Below are 26,444 nucleotides of genomic sequence, written 5' to 3' on the forward strand. Positions count from 1 at the left end.
CAATCCTCAGACACCAATGAACATCCACGAGCATCAAGAGAATCCAGGAAAACATGACTTCACTAAACAAACTAAATAAGGCACCAGGGACCAATCCTGGAAGGACAGAGATATGTGACCTTTCAGATAGAGAATTCAAAATAGCCATTTCAAGGAAACTCAAAACAAACTGACAAATATCATAGGGGTTGTAAACCTCCCCTAATTCCAAGAAGGGAGAAAATATTACTCCCGGCATCACAGAGGGTCTACACCCCACCTGTGATATTGTTTCTAATAAACGGGGGTGGGGGAGAAAATGATATTACTCCTAACATTGCTGGAAATGTACACCCTCACTCTCATATTGTTTCTAACATTCGGAAGTGGGGGTGAGATTACTCCCAATATCACACAGTGTGTAGCCCCCCCCATGATATTGTTCCTAATGTCCAGTGGGGGAGAGAATGATATTACTCCTAATATCGCAGTGGGTGTACATCTCCCTAGTGTTTGTTTTTAAGCTCCAGGGGGTGATAGGATGATATTACTCCCAGTATCACACCAGGTGTACACCCCCCACCTTGACATTGTTTCTAATATCCAGGGGGAGATGATGATATTAGTCAATATCAAAGGGCCTGTACACATCCCCCATGCTATTGTTTCTAATATCCTAAGGCAGGGAAGATGATATTACTCCCAATACAGCAGAGGCTGTACACAACCCCCTGTGATTCTGTTTCTAATATTCAGGGATCAGAGAAAATGACATTACTCCTGGTCGGGCAGAAGGTGTATATTGTTCCTAATCTCCTGTTCTTGCAGAATGATATATCCTTCCTAATATCCAGGGAAAAGACGGTGACATTGCTCCCAATATCGCATGTGGTATACACCACCCCCCGTGATATTGTTCCTAATATCTAGAAGGAAAGAGGATAATATTACTCTTAATATCACACGTGGGGTACACTCCTCTTGTAATGTTGTTAGGAATATCCAAGGATACAGAGAATGATATTACTGTCAGTATTGAGAAGGGTGTACATCCCCCCTGTGATACTGTTCCTAATATCCAGGAGGAAGAGGATGATATTACTTTCAATATCAAAGAAAGTGTACACCTCCCTATGATATTGTTTCTAATAGCCGAGGGAAGCAGAACGATATTACTCCAAATAAAACCCTGCCTGCGATATTGTTAATAATATACAGAAAGGGAGAGGATGATATTACTCCCCAATATCGCAGGGAGTGCACATACCCATTATGATATTGTTCCTAATGTTTACCAGAAGGGGAACAGTGATACGATTGTCAATATAGCAGAGGGAGTACACCACCCCCCGCCCCCCGTGATATTGTTCTTAATGTTTGGGGAAGAAGAGGAGGTTACTTTCACTATCAAAGGGAGTGTACACCCCCAGGTGATAGTTCCTAATATCCAGGGGAAGAGAAAATGCTATTACTCCCCAAATCGCAGAGGGTGTACACCCCTCCTGTGGCATTAGTCATTCAATACAGATCAAGTGTGGATAATTTACTTCCAGTATCGCAGAGGGTGAAGACCCCTTGTGATGCTGTTCCTAATATCCAGCGGGGGGGAGGACATTACTCCCAATAGCATAGAAGGTGTACACCTGTCCCTGTAATATAGTTTCAACTATCCACAGAGAAAGAGAACGATATCACTCCCAAAATTGCAAGATGGTACACACCCCATGATATATTATTCTGAATATCAAGGTGAAGAGTATTATATTACTTTAAATATTGCAGGAGTTGTACACTCTGACTGTGATATTGTTCCTAATATCCAGACAAATAGAGTCCGTTATCACTCTCAATATTGAAAAAGATGTAGAACCCCCAGGGATACTGTTCCTGATACGCAGGGGTAAAGGATGATATTACTCCTAATATCGCAGGGAATGAACGCTCTCTTGTGCTATTGTTCCTAATATCCAGAAAAGAAACAGAATATTACTCTCAATATGGTAAGAGGTGTTCGCCACCCTGTGATATTACTAATATCCACAAGAAAAAAAATTATATTAAACGAAATATTGCATGGGGTGTAATCCCGCTGTGATTTCGATTCTAATATCAAGAAGGGCGAGGAAGATATTTTTGTCAATATCACAGAAGTGGGACTCCAACTAGTGTTATTGTGCCAAATATGAAAAAAGAAACAGAATAACATTATATTCTCCCTATGATATTGTTCCTAGTATCAAATTACTCCGAATATCCAAAGTAGCCGGTGAGGGCACCCCCCCCTGCCATATGGTTCTTAATAACCGGGGGGGGGGGCCTGGGTGATATTACTCTCCATAGGGGGGGATGTGGGCACCCCCTGCCATGTGGTTCATAATATCCAGGCGCGAAACCCCACAATATGGTTCCTAATCTCCAGGGGCCGCCAGAGTGATATTACTCGCTATAATACTTGCGGGGCGGGGGGAGGTGGGCGCCCCCCCACATGCGCCCGTAATATCCAGGGGCGGCTGAGGTGATATTATTTGCTATATCGCGGGGGGTTGTGGGCGCCCCCTACTCCCCGCGATATGGTTGGTAATATCCAGAGGCGGCCGGGGTGATATTACTCGCCATATCGCGCCCGAGATATGGCCGGGGTGCTTCAGGTGACAGACACCCCACTGACGTAATGATTACAAGTTGGATGCCTGTAACAAAGTATCTCATGCACCCCATAAATATATACACCTACTTTGTACCCATAAAAACAAAAAGTTAAAGGTTAAAAAAAAAATAACTTGCACTTGGTATTTCATGTACAGTTAAAATAGAAAACAAAACAAAAAAAAAACAGAAGATGGCTCCTAGTCCTTCAAAAACTAAAAGCCTTCACTGGAATCCTTGTAACAACTGACCTACATGCTTTACTCTTCCAAAAATGGGAAAAACAAGATTAAAACCATAGTCTGCTTTAGATATTCTTCAAGTTTATATTGCCCATAAGCCATGTTTTCTAAAGTTCTTAAAATTAGTACTTGTGTGCTCTTACCTTGAATACTTCAAAGTACCTGATTACAGTATTGGAATGTAGTTATAAGAACAAATGTCTTTATCATATTTAATATAAAAATATTCAAGGTATTTGCATTTTGTTTTAAAATCAGTTCCTCAGAAGAATGCATCTTTTTTTTTTTGAGACGGAGTTTTGCTCTCCTTACCCAGGCTGGAGTGCAATGGCGCAATCTCGGCTCACCGCAACCTCTGCCTCCTGGGTTCAGGCAATTCTCCTGCCTCAGCCTCCTGAGTAGCTGGAATTACAGGCACGCGCCACCATGCCCAGCTAATTTTTTGTATTTTTAGTAGAGACGAGGTTTCACCATGTTGACCAGGATGGTCTCGATCTCTTGACCTTGTGATCCACCCGCCTCAGCCTCCCAAAGTGCTGGAATTACAGGCGTGAGCCACCGAGAATGCATCTTTTAAGTTATACCCAGACTATGAAATATGATGTTTTGGTCATGACGGTGAAAAATATGCACAGAGTAACATTCCCTGCACGCTGGTATCAAACGTAAATATTTCTGTAGTGGTGGAAGAAGAGAGAGACTTCTGCTTTCAAATACTTAGCATTCAGGGAGAATAAAGAAAATGCCCCTCTTGAAAAGTACTTTCTTGGCTTAGCCACACAGGAAAATTCAGATGCAATTTTTTTTTTTTGTCATCTTCACCCATAGGTAAACTCTCAGTAAGCAATGCAACTTTTCATCAGACAGGTTTTACTGCATTTTTAAAGAACAGTCTAATTTACAACCTTTGCATGGGCTTCAAGTTTTTCATGTTTACGATGCAAATAAAACCTCAAGCAATTTGTTTTCATCTTGTAGTCATAAAACATGTGCAGGACACAGAGATCCTTTAGCTCTTAAAGGACACACATATTAAATAAACATAACTTATTTATTTGAATATCAACCATGTTTACGTGTTGAAGAAGAGCACAGTCCTGAACCAAACAACTAAATTATGCCATTCACATTACTTAGCTGATTTTTATTTTAAATAATTCAGGTTATATTCATATCTACCTTGTGGATTATGAGCTACATTATATATTTCTAAGCAATTTTAAATTAATGTTGCAAAATAGTTTTCAGTATAGGTCATATACATTTAGTGTCCCTAAACCAGGGGTTTCCTTGTCAATTAGACAACAAATAATTGCTTATAATATACAGCCTTCTATTGTCTGTATAACCTCCTATATAATATCTAGTTGTGGCCTGTGGAAAAATGTTGTACTGATAACCCTCATCTATCAAGTAGGTAGAAGCAACAGACAGGTTCAGAACCACTATCCTAAACAAAGTCAGGAGAAAGACTTAGAACAACTTTTATTCAAAAGGAAAACAAATGAGAATATTCATGAAACTGAGGCATGCAAGGTTGGTCTGATCAACTGGTGCCAGCGGTACAAGAAAATTAATGCCCTTCATGATGTGGAATCTTCTACATCACAGTAGTAATGTATGTTACGGAGGTAAAAGTTCTGAAAATCAACAGAAGCACAGGAAATGAGAAAACATTTTTGCTGCTATCTGAAAAGAATATATTCCACACTTGGTTTTTAGTAGCAATGTTGCCGAGAGCGCAAGGAAGCTCATTTTAAGATTTTACCAGGGAATCTGGTAACATTAACTATTAAACTTTATGTATGTGTATATAAATCCCTCTAAATCAGTTCTTAAAACCTTATATAATGCTTTTTTTTTATTTTGAGACAGGGTCTCACTGTCACTGGGGCTGAAGCGCAGTGACATGATCTTGGCTCACGGCAGCCTTCACTTCCCAGGTTCAAGCAATCCTTTCACCTCAATCTATGAAGTAGCTGGGACCACAGGTGTACACCAACATACCCAGATAATCTTTGTATTTTTAGTAGAGATGAGGTCTCACCATGTTGCCCAGGCTGGTCTAGAACTCCTGGGCTCAAGCAATCTGCCCACCTCTGCCTCCCAAAGTGCTGGGACTACAGACATGAGCTGCCATGCCCAACTGGTTACACGCTTTTCAAAGTGATTTTACTTAATTTCAGCCATGGATTTAAATAAAACAAAGGATTTAGACCAAGCTTATTTACCTTTTGTTTGTATGAATGTGTGAACATATATGTATAAATGTATATACACACACACATGCATGCACACATATATATACATGTAGATACATGTATATGAGTATATATATATATATATATATATATACCCACATAAGATTTACCTAAAAGAAATAAATTTCGAAATGCTAATTCGGAGAGGACTCAAGATGGCACTGTGAGAACAACCCAGGATTGGAGCTCTCGTTGAATCCGCAAAGAGGTGAGTCCGAGCTGCATTTTTAGACTGATCTTTGTTGCCCACAGAACGGGGAAACTCCCAAGTATAGAAAAGACACGGGACGCCAGGCAGTAAGTCTGCCTGGCGAGCCGGCAGCCGGGGCGGCGGCAGCCGGCCCTACCCAGCAATCCCCACAGGGCGCGCTTGTCCGGGTGCCCTGTTGAACCGGCAACCTGAGACTTGAGAGGGCTGGACTTGAGACTGAACGAGACTTGGACAGTAGGCCAGCCCAGGGGATTGCAGGGACAGAGCGTTCGGGATACCCAGTGGGACGAACAAAACCGCGATTTCAAACTATCCCGAGCAGACGGTCCGAGACGCTCTGTGGGGGAGGGGCGTCCACCACTACCAAGGCAACCCACCCCAACTGAGATACACACCCACTGCGGACTCAGCCTCCCGTGGCCGAGGCAACCCGTCCCTACTGAGATACACGCCCACTGCTGACGCAGCCTGCCGTTGCCGAGGCAACACGCTACAACGAAGAGACTCTGCCGCAGGGCGTGGCGGAGACCACAGCAGAGCCTGCAGGAACAGGGCGAATCACACAACAGCAGGGCGGAGTCTCGTCAGGCAAACAGTGGCTAGTCTGCCTCCTAGCTGGGCAGGACACCTCAAAGAACATCGAAGAATAAAGCCCGAACCCCCCAACACAGAGCATTTGAGAAAAAAAGGGTTTTTTTTAATGAGCTCTGTTGCAGCAGAATCAAACATAGCAGCCTAACAGCCCTGAATGAACAACAGAGCTCACAGCTCAGAAATTGAGCTCCTAAAAAGAACAGACTGTCTCCTCAAGCAGCTCCCTGACCCCTCTATATCCAAAAGACTGACATTTGGCAGGCATCGTCCTGGGACAAAGATAGCAGAAAAAGAAACGGGTAGCATCCCTCGCTGTGCCACAGCTGCTAGAGGTGCACCCCAGACAAGCAGGGCCTAGAGTGGACCTCAGCAGTCGTACAGCGAAGGGGCTAGGCTGGTAGAAGGAAAACCAAGTAACAGAAATACTTCATCATCAACAATCTGGGTGTCCACTCAGAGACCCAATCGAAAAGTCAGCAACTACGCAGACGACAAGCAGATAAACCCACAAAGATGGGAAGAAACCAGTGAAAAAAGGAGGAAAACACTCGAAACCAGAACACCTCGCCTCCTAGAAAGGACCAAAACTCCTCACCAGCAAGGGAACAAAGCTGGATGGAGAATGACTGTGATGAAATGATGGAATTAGACTTCAGAAGGTGGATAATGAGAAATTTTTGTGAGCTAAAAGAACATGTATTAAATCAATGCAAAGAAACTAAGGAACTTAAAAAAAGATATGAGGAAATGATAACAAGAATGGATAACTTAGAGAGGAATATGAATGAATTAAAGGAGCTGAAAAACACAATACGAGAACTTCGCGAAGCATGCACAAGTTTCAATAGCCGAATTGACCAAGCAGAAGAAAGAATATCTGAAGTCGAAGACCAACTCAATGAAATTAAACGAGATACCAAGATTAGAGAAAAAAAGCGCAAAAAGGAATGAACAAAGTCTCCAAGAAATGTGGGACTATGTGAAAAGACCTAACCTACGTTTGATAGGTGTACCAGAAGGGGATGAAGAGAATGAATCCAAGCTGGAAAATACTCTTCAGGACATCATCCAGGAAAACTTCCCCCACCTAGCAAGACAGGCCAACACTCAAATACAGGAAATACAGAGAACACCACAAAGATATTCTGCAAGAAGAGCAACCCCAAGGCACATAATCGTCAGATTCAACAAGGTTGAAATAAAAGAGAAAATACTAAGGGCAGCCAGAGAGAAAGGTCGAGTTACCCACAAAGGGAAGCCCATCAGACTCACAGCAGATCTCTCGGCAGAAACACTACAAGCCAGAAGAGAGTGGGGGCCAATATTCAACATTCTTAAAGAAAAGAACTTTCAGGCCGGGCGTGGTGGCTCAAGCCTGTAATCCCAGCACCTTGGGAGGCCGAGACGGGTGGATCAAGAGGTCGAGAGATCGAGACCATCCCGGTCAACATGGTGAAACCCCGTCTCTACTAAAAATACAAAAAGCTGGCTGGGCATGGTGCCACGTGCCTGTTATCCTAGCTACTCGGGAGGCTGAGGCAGGAGAATTGCCTGAACCCAGGAGGCGGAGATTGTGGTGAGCCGAGATCGCGCCATTGCACTCCAGCCTGGGTAACAAGAGCGAAACTCCATCTCAAAAAAAAAAAAAAAAAAAAGAAAACAACTTTCAACCCAGAATTTCATATCCAGCCAAACTGAGCTTCAGAAGTGAAGGAAAAATAAAATCCTTTGCGAACAAGCAAGTACTCAGAGATTTTGTCACCACCAGGCCTGCTTTACAAGAGCTCCTAAAAGAGGCACTAAACATAGAAAGGAACAACCAGTACCAGCCATTCCAAAATCACACTAAATGCTAAAGAGCATCAACATAATGAAGAATCTACAACAACTAACAGGCAAAACAGCCACTTAGCATCAAAATGGCAGTATCAAATTCACACATAACAATATTAACCCTAAATGTAAATGGACTAAATGCACCAATCAAAAGACACAGACTGGCAAATTGGATAAAAATCCAAAACCCATCAGTGTGCTGTATCCAGGAAACCCATCTCACATGCAAGGATACACAAAGGCTCAAAATAAAGGGGTGGAGGAAGATTTACCAAGCAAATGGAGAGCAAAAAAAAGCAGGAGTTGCAATTCTTATCTCTGATAAAATAGACTTTAAAGCAATAAAGATCAAAAGAGACAAAGAAGGCCATTACATAATGGTAAAAGGATCAATAAAACAAGAAGAGCTAACGATCCTAAACATATATGGACCCAATGCAGGAGCACCCAGATACATAAGGCAAGTTCTTAATGACTTACAAAGAGACTTAGACTCCCACACAATAATAGTGGGAGACTTTAACACTCCACTGTCAATATTAGACAGATCAACCAGACAGAAAATCAACAAGGATATCCAGGGCTTGAACTCAGACCTGGAGCAAGGAAACCTGATAGACATTTACAGAACTCTCCACCCCAAATCCACAGAATATACATTCTTCTCAGCACCACATCACACCTACTCAAAAATTGACCACATAATTGGAAGTAAAGCTCTGCTCAACAAATGCAAAACAACTGAAATCATAACAAACAGCCTCTCAGACCATAGTGCAATCAAGTTAGAACTCAGAATACAGAAACCAACCCAGAACCGCACAGCTTCATGGAAACTGAACAACTGGCTCTTGAATGTTGACTGGGTAAACAATGAAATGAAGTCAGAAATAAAGAAGTTCTTCGAAACCAATGAGAACGAAGACACAACGTGCCAGAACCTCTGGGACACATTTAAAGCAGTCTCTAGAGGAAAGTATATAGCAATAAGTGCCCATATGAGGAGAATGGAGAGATCCAAAATTGACACCCTATCGTCAAAATTGAAAGAGCTAGAGGAGCAAGATCAAAAAAACTCAAAACCCAGCAGAAGACAAGAAATAACTAAGATCAGAGCTGAACTGAAGGAGATTGAAACACGAAAAACCCTTCAAAAAATCAATAAATCCAAGAGCGGGTTTTTTGAAAAGATCAACAAAATAGACAGACCACTAGCCAGATTGATTAAAAAGAAAAGAGAGAACAACCAAATAGATGCAATAAAAAATGATAAAGGGGAAATCACCACAGATTCCACAGAAATTCAAACCATCATCAGAGAATATTACAAACAACTCTATGCACATAAACTAGTAAACATGGAAGAAATGGATAAATTCCTGGACTCCTGCATCCTCCCAAGCCTAAACCAGGAGGAAGCTGAAACTATGAATAGACCAATAACAAGGTCAGAAGTTGAGGCAGCTATTAAGAGCCTACCACACAAAAAAAGCCCAGGTCCAGACGGGTTCACAGCCGAATTCTACCAGACACACAAAGAGGAGCTGGTACCATTCCTTCTAAAACTATTTCAAACAATCCAAAAAGAGGGAATACTTCCCAAATCATTTTATGAGACCAACATCATTCTGATACCAAAACCCGGCAGAGACCCAACAAGAAAAGAAAACTTCAGGCCAATATCCATGATGAACATAGATGCAAAAATCTTCAATAAAATATTGGCAAGCCAAATGCAACAGCAAATCAAAAAACTTATTCATCATGATCAAGTAGGATTCATCCCGGGGATGCAAGGCTGGTTCAACATACGCAAGTCTATCAACGTAATTCACCACATAAACAGAACCAAAAACAAAAACCACAGGATTATCTCAACTGACGCAGAGAAGGCATTTGACAAAATTCAACAGCCCTTTATGCTAAAAACCCTCAATAAACTCGGTATCGATGGAACGTATCTCAAAGTAATAAAAGCTACTTATGACAAACCAACAGCCAATATCATACTGAATGGGCAAAAACTGGAAGCATTCCCTTTGAAATCTGGCACTAGACAAGGATGCCCTCTTTCACCACTCCTATTCAATATAGTTCTGGAAGTTCTAGCCAGAGCAATCAGGCAAGAAAAAGAAATAAAGGGTATTCAAATAGGAAAGGAGGAAGCCAAATTGTCTCTATTTGCAGACGACATGATAGTATACCTAGAAGACCCCATCACCTCAGCCCAAAAACTCCTGAAACTGATAAGCAACTTCAGCAAAGTCTCAGGATATAAAATCAATGTGCAAAAATCACAAGCATTCATCTACACCAATAACAGACTTAAAGAAAGCCAAATCAAGAACGAACTGCCATTCACAATTGCTACAAAAAGAATAAAATACCTTGGAATACAACTCACAAGGAACGTAAGGGACCTCTTCAAGGAGAACTACAAACCACTGCTCAACGAAATCAGAGAGGACACAAACAGATGGAGAAACATTCCATGTTCATGGTTAGGAAGAATTAACATCGTGAAAATGGCTATACTGCCCAAAGTAATTTACAGAATCAACGCAATCCCCATCAAGCTACCATTGACTTTCTTCACAGAACTGGAAAAAACCACCATGAACTTCATATGGAACCAAAAGAGAGCCCACATAGCCAAGTCAATTCTAAGCAAAAAGAACACAGCGGGGGGCATCACACTACCGGATTTCAAACTATACTACAAGGCTACAGTAATCAAAACAGCATGGTACTGGTACCAAAACAGAGATATAGACCAATGGAACAAAACAGAGGCACCGGAGGCAACACAACATATCTACAACTATACAATCTTTGATAAACCTGACAAAAACAAGCAAGGGGGAAAGGATTCCCTGTTTAACAAATGGTGTTGGGAAAACTGGCTAGCCATGTGCAGAAAGCAGAAACTGGACCCCTTCCTGACACCTTACACTAAAATTAACTCCAGATGGATTAAAGACTTAAACATAAGACCTGGCACCATAAAAACCCTAGAAGGAAATCTAGGCAAAACTATCCAGGACATAGGAGTAGGCAAGGACTTCATGAACAGAACACCAAAAGCATTGGCAACAAAAGCCAAAATAGACAAATGGGACCTAATGAAACTCCACAGCTTCTGCACGGCAAAAGAAACAGTCACTAAAGTGGATCGGCAACCAACAGAATGGGAAAACATTTTTGCAGTTTATCCATCTGACAAAGGGCTGATATCCAGAATTTACAAAGAACTGAAACGGATTTACAGGAAAAAAAAAAAAAAGCCCATTCAAAAGTGGGCAAAGGATATGAACAGACACTTTACGAAAGAAGACATATATGAGGCCAACAATCATATGAAAAGTGCTCATCGTCACTGGTCATCAGAGAGATGCAAATCAAAACCACATTGAGATACCATCTCACGCCAGTTAGAATGGTGATCATTAAAAAATCTGGAGACAACAGATGCTGGAGAGGATGTGGAGAAAAAGGAACACTTTTACACTGTTGGTGGGAGTGTAAATTAGTTCAACCATTGTGGAAGACAGTGTGGCGATTCCTCAAGGCCTTAGAAATAGAAATTCCATTTGACCCAGCAATCCCATTACTGGGTATATATCCAAAAGACTATAAATCGTTCTACTATAAGGACACATGTACACGAATGTTCATTGCAGCACTGTTTACAATAGCAAAGACCTGGAATCAACCAAAATGCCCATTGATAATAGACTGGATTGGAAAAATGTGGCACATATACACCATGGAATATTATGCAGCAATCAGAAATGATGAGTTCGTGTCGTTTGTAGGGACATTGATGAATCTGGAGAACGTCATCCTCAGCAAACTGACACAAGAACAGAAAATGAAACACCGCATATTCTCACTCATAGGTGGGTGATGAAAAATGAGAACACATGGACACAGAAAGCGGAGTACTAAACACTGGGGTCTATTGGGGGGAAAAGGGGAGGGCGAGTGGGAGGGGGAGATGGGGAGGGATAGCCTGGGGAGAAATGCCAAATGTGGGTGAAGGGGAGAAGGAAAGAAAAGCACACTGCCATGTGTGTTCCTACGCAACTGTCTTGCATGCTCTTCTCATGTACCCCAAAACCTAAAATCCAATAAAAAAAAAAAAAAAAAAAAAAAAGAAATAAATTTCTATGAAAGTTTTTAAAAAGTGATGAAAATATGCCTCTTTGCAATTCTTAGCAGCACCAATAGAAGAATCATAAGCCTATAGACACTTCTTTTGAAAGCTATAGTAGTAAACAAACGTTAATGGCTAAAAATATCTTTTAAGCTATATTATTTTCATTAAATAAGCAGGTTGTATGTTTTACACAGCCCGGTGATAAAGATTACCAAATAAAACTTGCACACAAATCAAAGATGGAATAAAACAAATTTAAATCAGATTCATTTAAACATTTTTATAAGGAATCAAAGATAATTTCATTTAAGACAGCTCAAACTTTGATTTGCCATAGAATACAGATAACTTCTGCTTTATTCACAAATGAACACTGAAAATATTTGGGTTAAGTATTACGGGGCCCATAAAAGCTCATCTGTTTCAATAATTTAAAGCAAACCATTATACCCAGTGAAAGATGTTGTTCCCCAAAGTCCACCAAGCAAAAACATTTAGTTCCAGCTCTCATTTTAGTTATATTTTCCCCACTATCATGGTCATTAACAGCAGTATACAGAAATAACCCACAACTTGATCAACCTTAGTGTCTCCATGAGTTTTCACACAAAGTAAACTATTAATCTTTTCTACAAAAGCCAAATTTTAAGAAAGGGACTAAGCAAAGTATTGTAGGGAATAGAGTTGAGGAGAACTAAAAGTTTACACATAACCTAAGAGAGAAGGAAAAAAGTTTTCAAGCTGTCTGTTCCACGAGGAACTACCACCTTAAACTGTGTGCCAAAGAATGCTAGCTCTAAGTGCTGCTCCATAAAATGCTTAGAAAATGTTGTTCATAATACACAGAATATTTTTTGAAAAAACTGAGGCATTCTATAATTGCCCCCCTCCAAATATACCTGTAACTTTCAAAAAAATTGTTTAACCCAGTATTTTCAAGATACTTAACTTCATAATCTTTCTTACCTATCAAGAGTTCTGCAAAGTTAGTGCTCCTTACAGCATATTTTGAGAAACTATGTAAATTCTAGGTAATGTGCCATTGATTTAGAATCTATTAAGGAATCATATGATTAAGAGAAATCCAGCAAGGCAACAGGAAGAAAACTGCTTAGGAATGTTTAAAATATTTAAGATAACACACAAAAGATAAACAGTGTAACAGAAATAGAACACCTGGTTATTATTCGTTTGGTAAGCATCATCTGCATATACAGTCTATCAAATTGTTTCAGATTATTTTTTCATCCATATTGCCAACATTTCACCCATTCCCTTTCAACCATAGAATAATGGTAAGCTTAAATATTTTCCCAAGTTATTTTCCGTGTTATAGTCTACTTTTTTAAAATCTAGTGCTTCTGAAACTTAATTTATTGCTCATGAATAAGCAGGGATCTTGTTAAAAATGTAGGTTTTGGGGATGAGGTCTGAAATTTTTCTAACAAGCTCCCAGGTAGTACTGATGCAAATACACTTGAGTAACAAAGATCTAATTGATTCTGAAAGCCATGCCTTACTACTCTTAACTCAGTGAATTGTGCATAAACATCTGTATTCAATTACTAATCCAAAACTTCATTTTGGACCTATCTGGTTTTTCTCCTAACTACTATACTCATTTCAACACAACCCTGGTTTAAGATAAAATGTATGTACAGTACAGACTTCAAATGTACAATTCAGTTATGATAAATGCATATTCCAAGTAACCCTTACTACCTCTCCTTAAGGTAAAACGCACATACAGTAAAGAACAGATTTTTAATATACAATTCAATGAGTTTTTATAAATTTTTACACCCAAGTAATGACTACACCCCTCCCAAGAAAATACAGAACACTGTCACCACACCAACTCTGTGTTCCAGCCCAGCTCTATAAATGCCCTTTCACTTTTCCACTGCCTATCCACTTGTCCTTAAAGACTCAACTGAAGCCCTTCCTTCTTCAAAGCACACCCAAAATTCACTCATGTACCACTATCTAAATGTATTTATTATTTTTGAGACACGGTCTGCCTCCATCACCCAGTCTAGAGTGCAGTGGTGCAATCATGGCTCACTGCAGCCTCAATCTCCTGGACTCAAGCAATCCTCCCCACCTCCGCCTCCTGACTAGCTAGGACTACAGGCACATGCCACCGTGTCCAGCTAATTTTTTCATTATTATTATTTTAGTAGAGATGGGGTCTCTTTGTTACCCAGGTTGGTTTCGAATTCCTGGCCACACACCTCAACATGGTGGGATTACAGGCATGAGCCACTGCACTTGACCTCTGATCTACCACTTTTTTTTTTTTTGAGACAGAGTCTTGCTCTGTCACCAGGCGCCAGGCTAGAATGCAGTGGTGCAATCTCGGCTTACTGCAATGTCCACCTCCCGGGTTCAAGCAATTCTACTGACTCAGCCTCCCACATAGCTGGGACTACTGGTGCGTGCCACCACACCCAGCTAATTTTTGTATTTTTTAGTAGAGAGGGGGGTTTCACCATGTTGGCCAGGATGGTTTCGATCTCTTGACCTTGTGATCCACCCACCTCAGCCTCCCAAAGTGCTGGGATTATAGGCGTGAGCCACCACACCCGGCCTGATTTGCTACTTTTAAGACCCAGCCATCATCATCCCACTGAACAATACAGTGGCACCTCACAAGTTTTTCTACCTCTATTCTTGCTCCCCTCCTCAATCCATAGAGTCGTCAGAGTGATCCTTTAAAAAAGCACATCCCTGTCCTGCTTAAAATTCTCCAATGGATTACCATCACATTTGCAATGAATCCAAATGCCTTTTCCTGTATCACAAAGCCCCTCTTTTTCTGACCTCATCTCTTGCTACTTTCCCTGTTACTTTCTATGCCCTGGCCAATTGAACCTCCTTCCTGGTCCTACAATACAGCAAGACATTCCTACTTTAGGGACTCCACATTAATTACTTCCTCTGCTCTTCCCCACCACCTTTATATGACAGGCTTTTAGTCATTCAGATCTCCACTTCAAAGTCACCTCCCCACATTAGCCTCCCTGACAACAAAATCTAAAGTAGCTACTCGGTCACTCCCTAACACAAATCCTACTTTAATTCTCCACACAGATCTCTAGTTGGTATTTATCTTAATGAGTTTGTTATTTATCTCCTCTCACAATAGCATAAGCTCCATGGCTATTCAATTTGTCAACAGCATTCAATGCTTTAACTTCTAAACCCAGAACAGCATCCATTTCATTACAAGTAAATGCTTAACAAATGTTTTCTTTTTGAGATGGAGTCTCACTCTGTCACCCAGGTTGGAGTGCAGTGGCGTGATCTCGGCTCATACAGCCTCCGCCTCCAGGGTTCAAGCAATTCTCCTGCCTCAGCCTTCTGAGGAGCTGAGACTACAGGTGTGTGCCACCATGCCCAGTTAATTTTTCTCTTTTTAGTAAGGACAGGGTTTCACCATGTTGATCAGGCTGATCTCAAACTCCTGACCTCAGGTGATCCACCTGCCTTGGCCTCTCAAAGTGCTGGGATTGTACAGGTGTGAGCCACCACACCCAGCCAATAAATGTTTTCTAAATAAATATGTTAACATATATAATATATACTCATATTATGCAGATGGAATTGTGTCTGATATCCCAATATAAAATTTTCTATAAAATCTAAAAAGAAAGCTATTGCTAGTTTTCAAACAAGATAAATCCTTCGTAAGAAAGAAAGAGGAGGAAAGCATTGCACCTTTAACTTGGAGCAAAAATAACATAAAACACAAGTTAAGTCAAAGTTTAATTCACATAAAGTTTAATCATCAATGAAAATATCAAAATTTTTGAGTTAGTGTATGGCAGAGAAAATTTAAATTTTGTTGCAAATAATACAATATTTGGTGTTTCCATTATTGACAAGCTATGCTGCAGAAAGAGCAATCGCATTAAATCTTAGTTCATCGGGGTCACGCTCCATAAACTTCTTGCAAACTTCTATGGCATCCTATGGAGAAAAAAAGCAAAAAAAAAATGTATGATTTTTCAATGTATAAATGTTTTGTTTACAAATGATAAATTTCATATTTTTATAATTCATACTAATTTTATACTGCAAACTTCCTTTTCCAAAGGGGAAATAAAGAACACCAGAGGAGTGAATAGTTGGGTGCCCTCATTTGCCATGTACAAAAGTATAAGATATAGTAAGTGCTCTTTTATTTTGAGACAGAGTTTCGCTCTGTCATCCAGGCCGGAGTGCAGTGGTGCAATCTCAGCTCACTGCAACCTCTGCTTCCCGGGTTCAGGCAATTCTCCTGTCTCAGCCTCCCTAGTAGCTGGGACTACAGTCACATGCTACGAAACCCAGCTAATTCCTGTATTTTCAGTAGAGATGCGGTTTCACCATATTGGTCAGGCTGGTCTCAAACTCCTGGCCTCAGTTGATCCACCCGCCTCAGCCTCCCAAAGTGCTGGGATTACAGGTATGAGCCACTGTGCCTGGCTGCAAGTGTTCTTAAAATGCTATTAAAGAACTTTTCACCTAAAAATCACATTTCATTGATTCTAAGCCACACAATTTATTCATGTTTTAAAATCTCTAAAATCAGGATCAAGATAGAATTAATGGGATCCTGGATTTGATGAAATCTGGGATATAATGAGTAAGTCTTTCAATACTATTCCTGTCTTTTCAAATTTGACAGCTGTTCCTTGAAAGAACTCTGAAAACCTCTTTGTTGTAGATTTTTAACACTAACTTAAACTTTCTTTTTGAATTTTCTAGAGAGAACAAGGATAAAGAAATATCCAAATACAGAGAAAATGTTATTCAAGTGACCTTTAGAGATGTTTTAAAGAGGATAAAATATTAATAGCACTTAAGATGGGCCAACAAGTTTTATTGTTACCTCTAATAAAGTTTCATCACTAGTTTCACCATGATTAATTGGAAATGGTTTCCGCCCATCTGTGGAAAACAGACAAACAATTGAATGCTTAGCTGGATAATGTATTTTCAACTTCCATTTTCCAATTCCCACAGTGAGGCAAGAAAAGTTAAAAGTCATTTTAAATAACATATCCTAAAACAAATGTTTTGATATGCTAACCATGAATATTTTTTATGAAAGCTTATTAGTTAGACCTTTGCTTCCATGTTTGAAAGCCTAAATTATCTTCATGAACAGAATTTATTACCATGCTGGCTTTCATTTCCTGAAAATAATACGCAAAATTATTGCATATTATTAAAATTAATTTAGTTTTTTAATTTTTAATAAAACTAAATTATTTTTAGTTTTATTAAAAATTATGACCCAAGCTTTTATCCTTAGAAATTTAAAAAATTTCTTTTCTCACTTTTAAGTAGGAAGATCTCAAGTAAGACAGACATGTTAAAAACAATGAAAGGGAACCACACTATCATGGCTTATACAACACTACCACTAATTGTGTACTACCAATGCAGTGACATAGCAGAATAATCCAAATAGCCCAGAGTTATTTTACTGATCGCTGAAATAACCAAGTTCACAATCAACATAAATAAACTACTACTTTTTGAATATTATAAAAAAAGAAAAATTCCAGAATTATTTAAACTCATGCTAACCTAAAGTCAACTGATAATTATATATCCAAATCCATAATTTCAGGTGTCTTGTAAGTGGCTCCTCATTGAGTTCAATCCACAAAACACAGCCCCTTCTACGATTCCATGGTTTCTAACCATAATAAAAATTTCTGAATATGCATATAGTAATAGACTTCATTAGACACTTTTTAGAAAATTAATGAAAATTAACACATAAATACATCTCCATATAATGTAATATTAATTTCTATAAATTATATCATCAGAATTTGTAATTCCTATTTTTAGACTAATACTGAGATAAATATTCAAAATCCTAAAGAAACTTTTCCTTAATTTACAATGCCTAAGATGTAATTCCTAAAATTTCTAAGAACCTTTAGGAAACATTTTCCTATAACTATATTACACATGAACACTTAATTATCTCTATTTCTATGAACTTATACTATCTTTCTAAATTGTAATGTACATTTCTCAATAATATAAAACATATTCTAATATATCCTTTTGTGGCAAATGCTTATTCTTCAACAGACTGTTTATATTTATTTGACTATCATATTCATTATGTGCGAACCCATTTTGGATTTTTTAAAATCTTTACATAAAAACAAAAGTATAAATAAACAATGTAGGTTGTTCCCTGCCTATCCAAATTATAAATTGATATACATTTTTTCCTTTTGTATTTTTCTTTAATTTAGAGATAGGGTCTCACTTATATTGCCCAGGCTCAACTTGACCTCCTGGGCTCAAGCAATCCTGCCTCAGCTTCCCAAGTAGCTGGTACTGCAGGCACATGCAATAGCGCCCAGCTTAATATGTGTATTTTCCTGGTTTCCATCAACTTTTTGTGTGTCATTCATGAGACTAAAGAGCTAATAAACTCAGTTATGGCTGCGTGTGGTGGTTCATGCCTGTAATTCAAGAAGATTGCTTGAGGCCAGGAGTTCAACACCAGCCTGGACAACACAGTTTAATAAATTAGCCAGGTATAAAGGCACGAGCCTGAGGCAGGAGGATCACTTGAACCCAGGAGTTCGAGGATGCAGTGAGCTATGACTGTTGCACTGCACTCCAGCCTGGGCAACAGAGTGAGATTCTGTCTCTAAAAAAAACAAAACAATAAAGTAAATAAATACAAATAAAAAATAAATGGCAGTGAGCAATTTTCCTTCAAACACAGCTACTTAAAGTAACATACAATTAATTTCAATTATTATAGACTAAGATTGTTAAACAATTGATCCTGAAATGTCAGAACTGTGAAGTTTCTTTCTAGAACAGCAGTACAGAACTATGATTTTTACTTTTATTCTAATCCTGAGGTTGGCTAACTTCAGCCCATCAGCCAAATCCAGCCCTCACTGTATTTTTAGTGCCTCCTTTAAGCTAAGACTGGTTTTTATGTTTTTAAAAGACAGTATGTTGCCCACAAAACCTAAAATATTTACTACTTGGTAAATATTTTACAGAAAAATTTTGTCAAAACAATAAAATCTAAAATTTGCTGCTGTTCCAAACACCACTAATAGAAAACTGTCATTTGCCAACAACGTTGGGTGTAATTTATGTAAATGCATACCCTGCAGAAGAATCCAAGAGGCTCAGAGACTGTCACACTTACAGGCCCCTTCTAAATGAGGCAGAAAAAAGCTGCAATTTGTGCATAGGTCACATAACCTAAAAATCTCAGTCCAAATGGGCTATGCCACTTACAGGCTGGACAGGGAAGACAATAGTAGCCTGACTTTTTGGTAGTAACTAAGCAATTCATTCGGAACTTGTTTTTTGCATAGTTTGAGCACAAGACCTCAGAGAAAGGTGACAGCAGAGTTGGACAAGAGACAAGAGACATGACAAATACCATGAGATGCTTTTTGTTGCAGATAACCAAGTAGCAGCTACCATCAAATACCCAAGGACAGCCAATAACATGAATGATGGAGCTTAAAAAGCAGAGACTATACAGAAATAAAAACTTTTAAAAAATATATAGGCTTAAAAAACAGATTATTCGGAAATAAAAACTTTTAAAAAGTGTACAGGCATGCCTGAGAGATACTGTGGGTTCGCTTCCAGAACGCCACAATAAAGCAAGTATTACAGTAAAAGGAGTTGCAAATTTTGTTTCCCAGTGCATATAAAAGTTGTTTATATTACTCTGTAGCCTATTAGGTGTACATTGGCATTATGTTTAAGAAAACAATGTATATAACTTAATTAAAAAACACTTTATTCCAAAAAACTCTAATGATTATCTCAGCCTTCAGCAAGTTGTCATCTTTTTGCTGATGGAGGGGCTTGCTTTGAAGGTGATGTCTCCTGACTGAACAGGATGGTGGTTCCTGAAGGCTGGGGTGGCTGTGGAAATTTCCTAAAATAAGACAATAATGAAGTTTGCCACATTGGACTCTTTCTTTCATGAAAGATATCTCTGTAGCATGTGATGCTGCTTCACAGCATTTTACCCACAGCAGAATTTCTTTCAAAAATGTTGTCAATCCTCTCAAATTCTGCTGCTGATCAATTAGATTTATGTAATCTTCTAAATCCTTTGTGGTTTGTGGTCATTTTAACACTGTTCATGACTTTTTTATTAGGAGTAGATTCCATCTCAAGAAATCAGTTTCTTTGCTCATCTATAAGAAGCAACCTCTTTCTTGTTCAAGTTTGAGCCTGAGATTGCAGCAGTTCTGTCACATCTTCAGACTCCCCTTCTAATTCTAGTTTTCTTGCTGTTTTCACCATATCTGCAGTTAGTTCCTCCAGTGAAGTCTTAAACCCCTCAAAGTCATCCATGAGGAGAGAACCAACTTCTTCCAAACTCCTGTTAATGTTGACATTGTGAGCTCTTCCCATAAATCATGAATGTTCTTAATGGCATCTAGAATGATGAATCCTTTCCAGAAAGTTTTCAATTTACTATTCTCAGATCCATCAGAGGAATCACTATGGCAGCTATAGTCTCGCAAACTGTATTTCTTAAATAACTAGAAATGAAAGTCTAAAGGATTCCTTGATACATGGGCTACAGAATGGATGCTATGTTAGCAGAAATGAAAATATTAATCTCCTTGTACAGATATCTACCTCAGACCTCTCGGATGACCAGGTGCAGTGTCAATTAGTAGTAATATTTTCAAAGGAATAGTTTTCTGAGAAGTAGGTCTCAACAGTGGGCTTAAAATATTCAGTAAACCATGCTATAAACAAGTATGTTATTATCCAGGCTCTGCTGTTCCATTTATAGAGCACAGGCAGAGACTATATAGCATCATTTTTAAGGACCCTAAAATTTTCTGAATATCAAATGAGTGCTGGCTTCAACTGAAAGTCACTGTCTGCATTAACAAGAGAATTAGCCTGTCCTTTGAAGCTCTGAAGGCAGGCACTGACATCTCCTCTCTAGCTATGAAAGTCCTAGATGACATCTTATTCCCAAGAGAAGGCTATTTCAGCTACATGGAAAATCTGTTGTTTACATAGCCACCTTCATGGAAGATCTGAGCTAGATATTCTGGATAACTTGCAGTTTCTCCATCAGCATGTGCTGATTCACCATGCACTTTTATGTTATGGAGATGACTTCTTTCTTTAAACCGCATGAACCAATTGCTAGCTTCAGACTTTTCTTCTGTAGCTTCCTCACCTCTCTCAGCCTTCACAGAACTGAAAAGAGTTAGGGCCTTGCTCCAGATTATGCTTAAGAAAATGTTGTAGCTAGTTTGATCTTCTATCCAGACCACTCAAACTTTCTCCATATCAGCAATAATGCTGTTTTGCTTTCTTGCCCTTCATGTGTTCACTGGAGCAGCACTTTTAATTTCCTCCAAGAACTTTTCCTTTGCATTCACAACTTGGCTTACTGTTTCACACAAGAGGCCTATCTATCAGACTCTCCGGGCTTTCAACCTGCCTTCCTTACTAAGCTTAATCATTTCTAGTTTTTGACTTAAAGTGAGAGACATGTGACTTGAATGCTGACAGGCCTCTGTAGAGTTTTAATTGGCCTCATTTCAATATTATTGTATCTCAGGGAATAAGGAAGTCCAAAGAGAGGGAAAGAGATGGGAAAATGGCTGCTTAATGGAGCAGTCAGAACATATACAAGAAATCAATTAAGTTTGCCATTGTATATGGGTATAGCTTGTGACACCCCCAAACAATTACAATAGTAACATCAAAGATCACTGATCACAGATACCATAACAGATATAATAATAAAAATGTCTGAAATGTTGGGAGAATTACCAAAGTGTGACACAGAAACACAAAGTGAGCACATGCTATTGGAAAATGGTGCCAATAAGCTTGCTCACAGTAAGATTGCCATAAACCTTCAATTTGTAAACAAACAAAAAAAATGAATATACCTAAAGTACAATCAAATGAGGTATACCTGAATTATTACTATCCTTAAAATGAGTAAATTCTACATACATAAAAGAATAGAATGCTATATTTTCAAATGCTATGAAAACTCAGAGAACAGAGTAACTCAAAAATTAAAACTACGGGCTGTGTGCAGTGGCTCATGCTTGTAATCCCAGCAATTTGGAAGGCTAAAGCAGGAGTATCACTTGAACCCAGGAGTTCAAGATCAGCCTGGGCAACATAGTAAGACCCTATCTCTACAAAATTAAAAAAAAAATTAGCCAGGGATAGCGGCACAGGCCTATAGTCCCATCTACACAGGAGGCTGTGGCAGGGGGATTGCTTGAGCCTCGGACATCAAGGCTGCAGTTTGAAGGGGTTCCTTACAAAGACCAAGTCTAAAATAATTTGAGCATAAAAATACATGATATCATGGATTATAATCATTTAAGTAAAATAGGATTCCATGAACCCATTCTGATTATAAATGAATGAATGAGAGGAAAAGGAAAGCTTCTAATGTTGGGGGAATTTTTCTTTAATTGTGATTTGGCAGCAGTCATAATGATAATCCAGTCATGAATAATAAATGGATGCAAAATCTGGGTGATAAAAGCTTGATGAGAAACTACATGACACACTTGTTAACTTTATAGTGAAGAAACTACATAAAAGTGACTAAATATCACCAGTAATGGGGCAAATTGACATCACATGACTCTTGATATAATACACTGAAAAGAACACAGCATTACTTTGAGTATTCCTGCCAAAAATGCATAAATCATGAGGATAAATCAGACGGCCCAAATTGGAGGATAACCTCAAAGTATCCTATACTCTATTTTTTAAATTTAATTACTATACTTTAAGTTCTAGGATACATGTGCAGGACATGCAGGTTTGTTACATAGGTATACATGTGCCATGGTGGTTTGCTGTATCCATCACCCCATTATCTACATTAGATATTTCTCCTAATCCTATCCCTCCCTAATCCCCTTGTCCCCTGCTATCCCTCCCCTAGCCCCCTACCCTACCTGACATGCCCCAGTGTATGATGTTCCCCTCCCTGTGTCCATGTGTTCTCATTGTTCAACTCCCACTTATGAGTGAGAACATGCAGTGCTTGCTTTTCTGTTCTTGTGTCAGTTTGCTGAGAATGATGGTTTCCAGCTTCATCTATGTCCCTGAAAAGGACATGAAGTAAATCTTTTTATGGCTGCATAGTATTCCATGGTGTATATGTGCCACATTTTCTTTATCCAGTGTATCATTGATGGGCATCTGGGTTGGTTCCAAGTCTTTGCTATTGAGAACAGCGATACAATAAACATACGTGTGCATGTGCCTTTATAAGAGAATGATTTATAACCTTTTGGGTATATACCCAGTAACGGGACTACTGGGTCAAATGATATTTCTATTACTAGATCCTTGAGAAATTGCTATTCTGTCTTCCACAATGGTCGAACTAATTTACATTCCCACCAACAGTGTACAAGTGTTCCTATTTCTCCACATCCTCTCCAGCATCTGCTATCTCCTGATTTTTTATGATCGCCATTCTAACTCATGTGAGATTGTATCTCAGTGTGGTTTTGATTTGCATTTCTCTAATGACCAGTGATGATGAACTTATTTCCTTATGTTTGTTGGCTGCATAAATGTCTTTTTGAAAAGTGTCTGTTCATATCCTTTGCCCACATTGTGATAGGGTTTTTTTAAATTATAAATTTGTTAAAGTTCTTTGAGGATTCTGATTATTAGCCCTTTGTCAGATGGCTAGATAGACTGCAAAAATTTTTTCCCATTCTGTTGGTTGCCAGTTCACTGTAATGACAGTTTCTTTTGCTGTGCAGAAGCTCTTAAGTTTAATTCAATCCCATTTGTCTATTTTGGGTTTTGTTGCCATTGCTTTAGGTGTTTTAGTTATGAAATCCTTGCCCATATCTATGTCCTGAATGGTATTGCCTAGGTTTTCTTCTAGGCTTTTTATGGTATTAGGTCTTATGTTTAAGTCTTTAATCCTTCTGAAGTTAATTTTTGCATAAAATGTAAGGAAGGGATCCAGTTTCAGCTTTCTGCATATGGCTAGCCAGTTTTCCCAACACCATTTATTAAATAGGAACTCCTTTCCCTATTGCTTGTTTTCATCAGGTTTGTCAAAGATCAGATGGCTGTAGATGTGTGGCATTGTTTCTGAGGCCTCTACTCTGTTCCATTGGTCTAGCTACCTGTTTTGGCACCAGTACCATGCTGTTTTGATTACCGTAGCCTTGTCGTATAGTTTGAAATCACGTAGCGTGATGCCTCCAGCTTTGTTATTTATTTTTTCTTAGGATTGTCTTAGCTATGTGGGTTCTTTTTTGGTTCCAAATGAAGTTTAAGGTGTTTTTTTCCAATTCTGTGAAGAAAGTCAATGGTAGCTTGATGAGGATAACACTGAATCTATAAGTTACTTTGAGCAGTAGGGCCATTTTCATGATATCGATTCTTCCTAACCATGAGCATTAAATGTTTTTCAGTCTGTTTGTGTCCTCTCTTATTTCTTTGAGCAGTGGTTTGTAATTCTCCTTGAAGAAGTCCTTCACATCCCTTGTTAACTGTATTCCTAGGTATTTTATTCTCTTTGTAGCAATTGTGAATGGGATTTCACTCATAATTTGGCTCTCTGTCTGTTATTGGTGAATAGGAATGCTTGTGATTTTTGCACATTGATTTTGTATCCTGAGAATTTGCTGAAGTTACTTATCATCTTAAGGAGATTTTGGGCTTAGATGATGGGGTCATCTAAATATAAAATCAAGTCATCTGCAAATACAGACAATTTGACTTCCTCTTTTCCTAACTGAATACACTTTAATTCTTTTTCTTGCCTGGTCAGAACTTCCAATACTATGTTGAATAGAAGTAGTGAGAGAGGGCATCCTTGTCTTGTGCCAGTTTTCTAAAGGAATGCTTCCAGTTTTTGCCCACCCTGTACTCTTTAAAATAAATGTCACAGCCATGAAAGACAAGAAAGAATTTCAAGGAATTGGTCCGGATTAAAGGAGTCAAAGAAAGATGACAATTAAATTCAACACAGAATCCTGAATAGAGGACATTATTGTGATAATCACCAAAATTGTAATGGGGTCTGTCGATTAGATGATAATACTGGATCAATGTTATAGTAATTTCTTGATTTTAATATTCATACTACAGTTACATAGGAGAGTATCCACTTTTGAGAAAATACACACAGAAGTTTTAAAGATAATGGGTCATTATGTCTTCAACATTTTTCAAATGGTTCAGAAATATGAATGGAACCTAGGTAATCTGTGGAAGGAAGATGGAAGCTCTGTATACTATTTCTGTAACTTCTATGAAAATTTAAAATTATTTCAAAATAAAATTTCTAAAACTGCTTCAAAATATTCTGTTACTTCAGGTAGACAATAATTTATTAGTTAATGGTTTTTTAATCTGATTGTTCATTCAGTTCCATATTCACCTCTAAATCCCAATGCTCTACTCTATCTGTAAGGAGTCATTACATCTATTTTAAAATATGTACTTCTTCCCCTTTACATATGCCAGAAGGTACATGAGGCCCCAAGGAAAAGGAAGGGGTGATAACAAAAGAGAAATAACTCCGTCCTTTTCATTGGTTAACCTTCAATTTATTAGAATAGGGAATGAATCCATTAAAAACTACCACCATTCTCTGTTAAATATAATTATCCTATAGAAATTAACTTGCACTGTGCCTACAATCATATAGCCTTGGTTGTAAAAATAAAGTTATAGGGAGAGGACTCAAGATGGTGCTGTGAGAACAACCCAGGATTGGAGCTCTCGCTGAATCCGCAAAGAGGTGAGTCCGAGCTGCATTTTTAGACTGATCTTTGTTGCCCACAGAACGGGGAAACTCCCAAGTATAGAAAAGACACGGGACGCCAGGCAGTAAGTCTGCCTGGTGAAGCCGGCGGCCGGGGCGGCGGCGGCCGGCCCTACCCAGCAATCCCCACAGGGCGCGCTTGTCCGGGTGCCCTGTTGAACCGGCAACCTGAGACTTGAGAGGGCTGGACTTGAGACTGAACGAGACTTGGACAGTAGGCCAGCCCAGGGGATCGCAGGGACAGAGCGTTTGGGATACCCAGTGGGACGAACAAAACCGCAATATCAAACTATCCCGAGCAGACGGTCCGAGACGCTCTGTGGGTGAGGGGCGTCCACCACTACCGAGGCAACCCGCCCCAACTGAGATACACACCCACTGCTGACGCTGCCAGCCGTTGCCGAGGCAACCCGTCCCTACTGAGATACACGCCCACTGAGGACTCAGCCTCCCGTGGCCAAGGCAACCCGTCCCTACTGAGATACAAGCCCACTGCTGACGCAGCCTGCCGTTGCCGAGGCAACATGCTACAACGAAGAGACTCTGCCGCAGGGCGTGGCGGAGACCACAGCAGAGCCTGCAGGAACAGGGCGAATCACACAACAGCAGGGCGGAGTCTCGTCAGGCAAACAGTGGCTAGTCTGCCTCCTAGCTGGGCAGGACACCTCAAAGAACATCGAAGAATAAA

The 26,444-nt window shown here is 39.3% G+C and overlaps 1 protein-coding gene across 5 annotated transcripts in view; it reads right to left on the bottom strand.

Moving 5' to 3' along the window:
• Nucleotides 1-12,193: 12,193 nt before the first annotated feature.
• The window catches only part of UCHL3 (ubiquitin C-terminal hydrolase L3), a 68,476-nt gene continuing 54,225 nt past the window's right edge, over nucleotides 12,194-26,444 (bottom strand). For 3 of the 5 annotated variants that reach the window (XM_035296178.3, XM_035296171.3, XM_035296168.2), the window contains 2 exons: nucleotides 16,805-16,863; nucleotides 12,194-15,900 (listed from right to left, as the gene is read on the bottom strand). In XM_035296178.3, the coding sequence (XP_035152069.1) occupies nucleotides 15,817-15,900; nucleotides 16,805-16,863 (143 nt within the window). In that variant the 3' untranslated portion in view covers nucleotides 12,194-15,816. The remainder of the gene's footprint in view (nucleotides 15,901-16,804; nucleotides 16,864-26,444) is intronic. The other 2 variants (XM_078346258.1, XM_054252389.2) reach the window with 1 other exon arrangement.

Source organism: Callithrix jacchus, chromosome 1 (assembly GCF_049354715.1).
Source record: "Callithrix jacchus isolate 240 chromosome 1, calJac240_pri, whole genome shotgun sequence".
Lineage (NCBI taxonomy): Eukaryota > Metazoa > Chordata > Mammalia > Primates > Cebidae > Callithrix > Callithrix jacchus.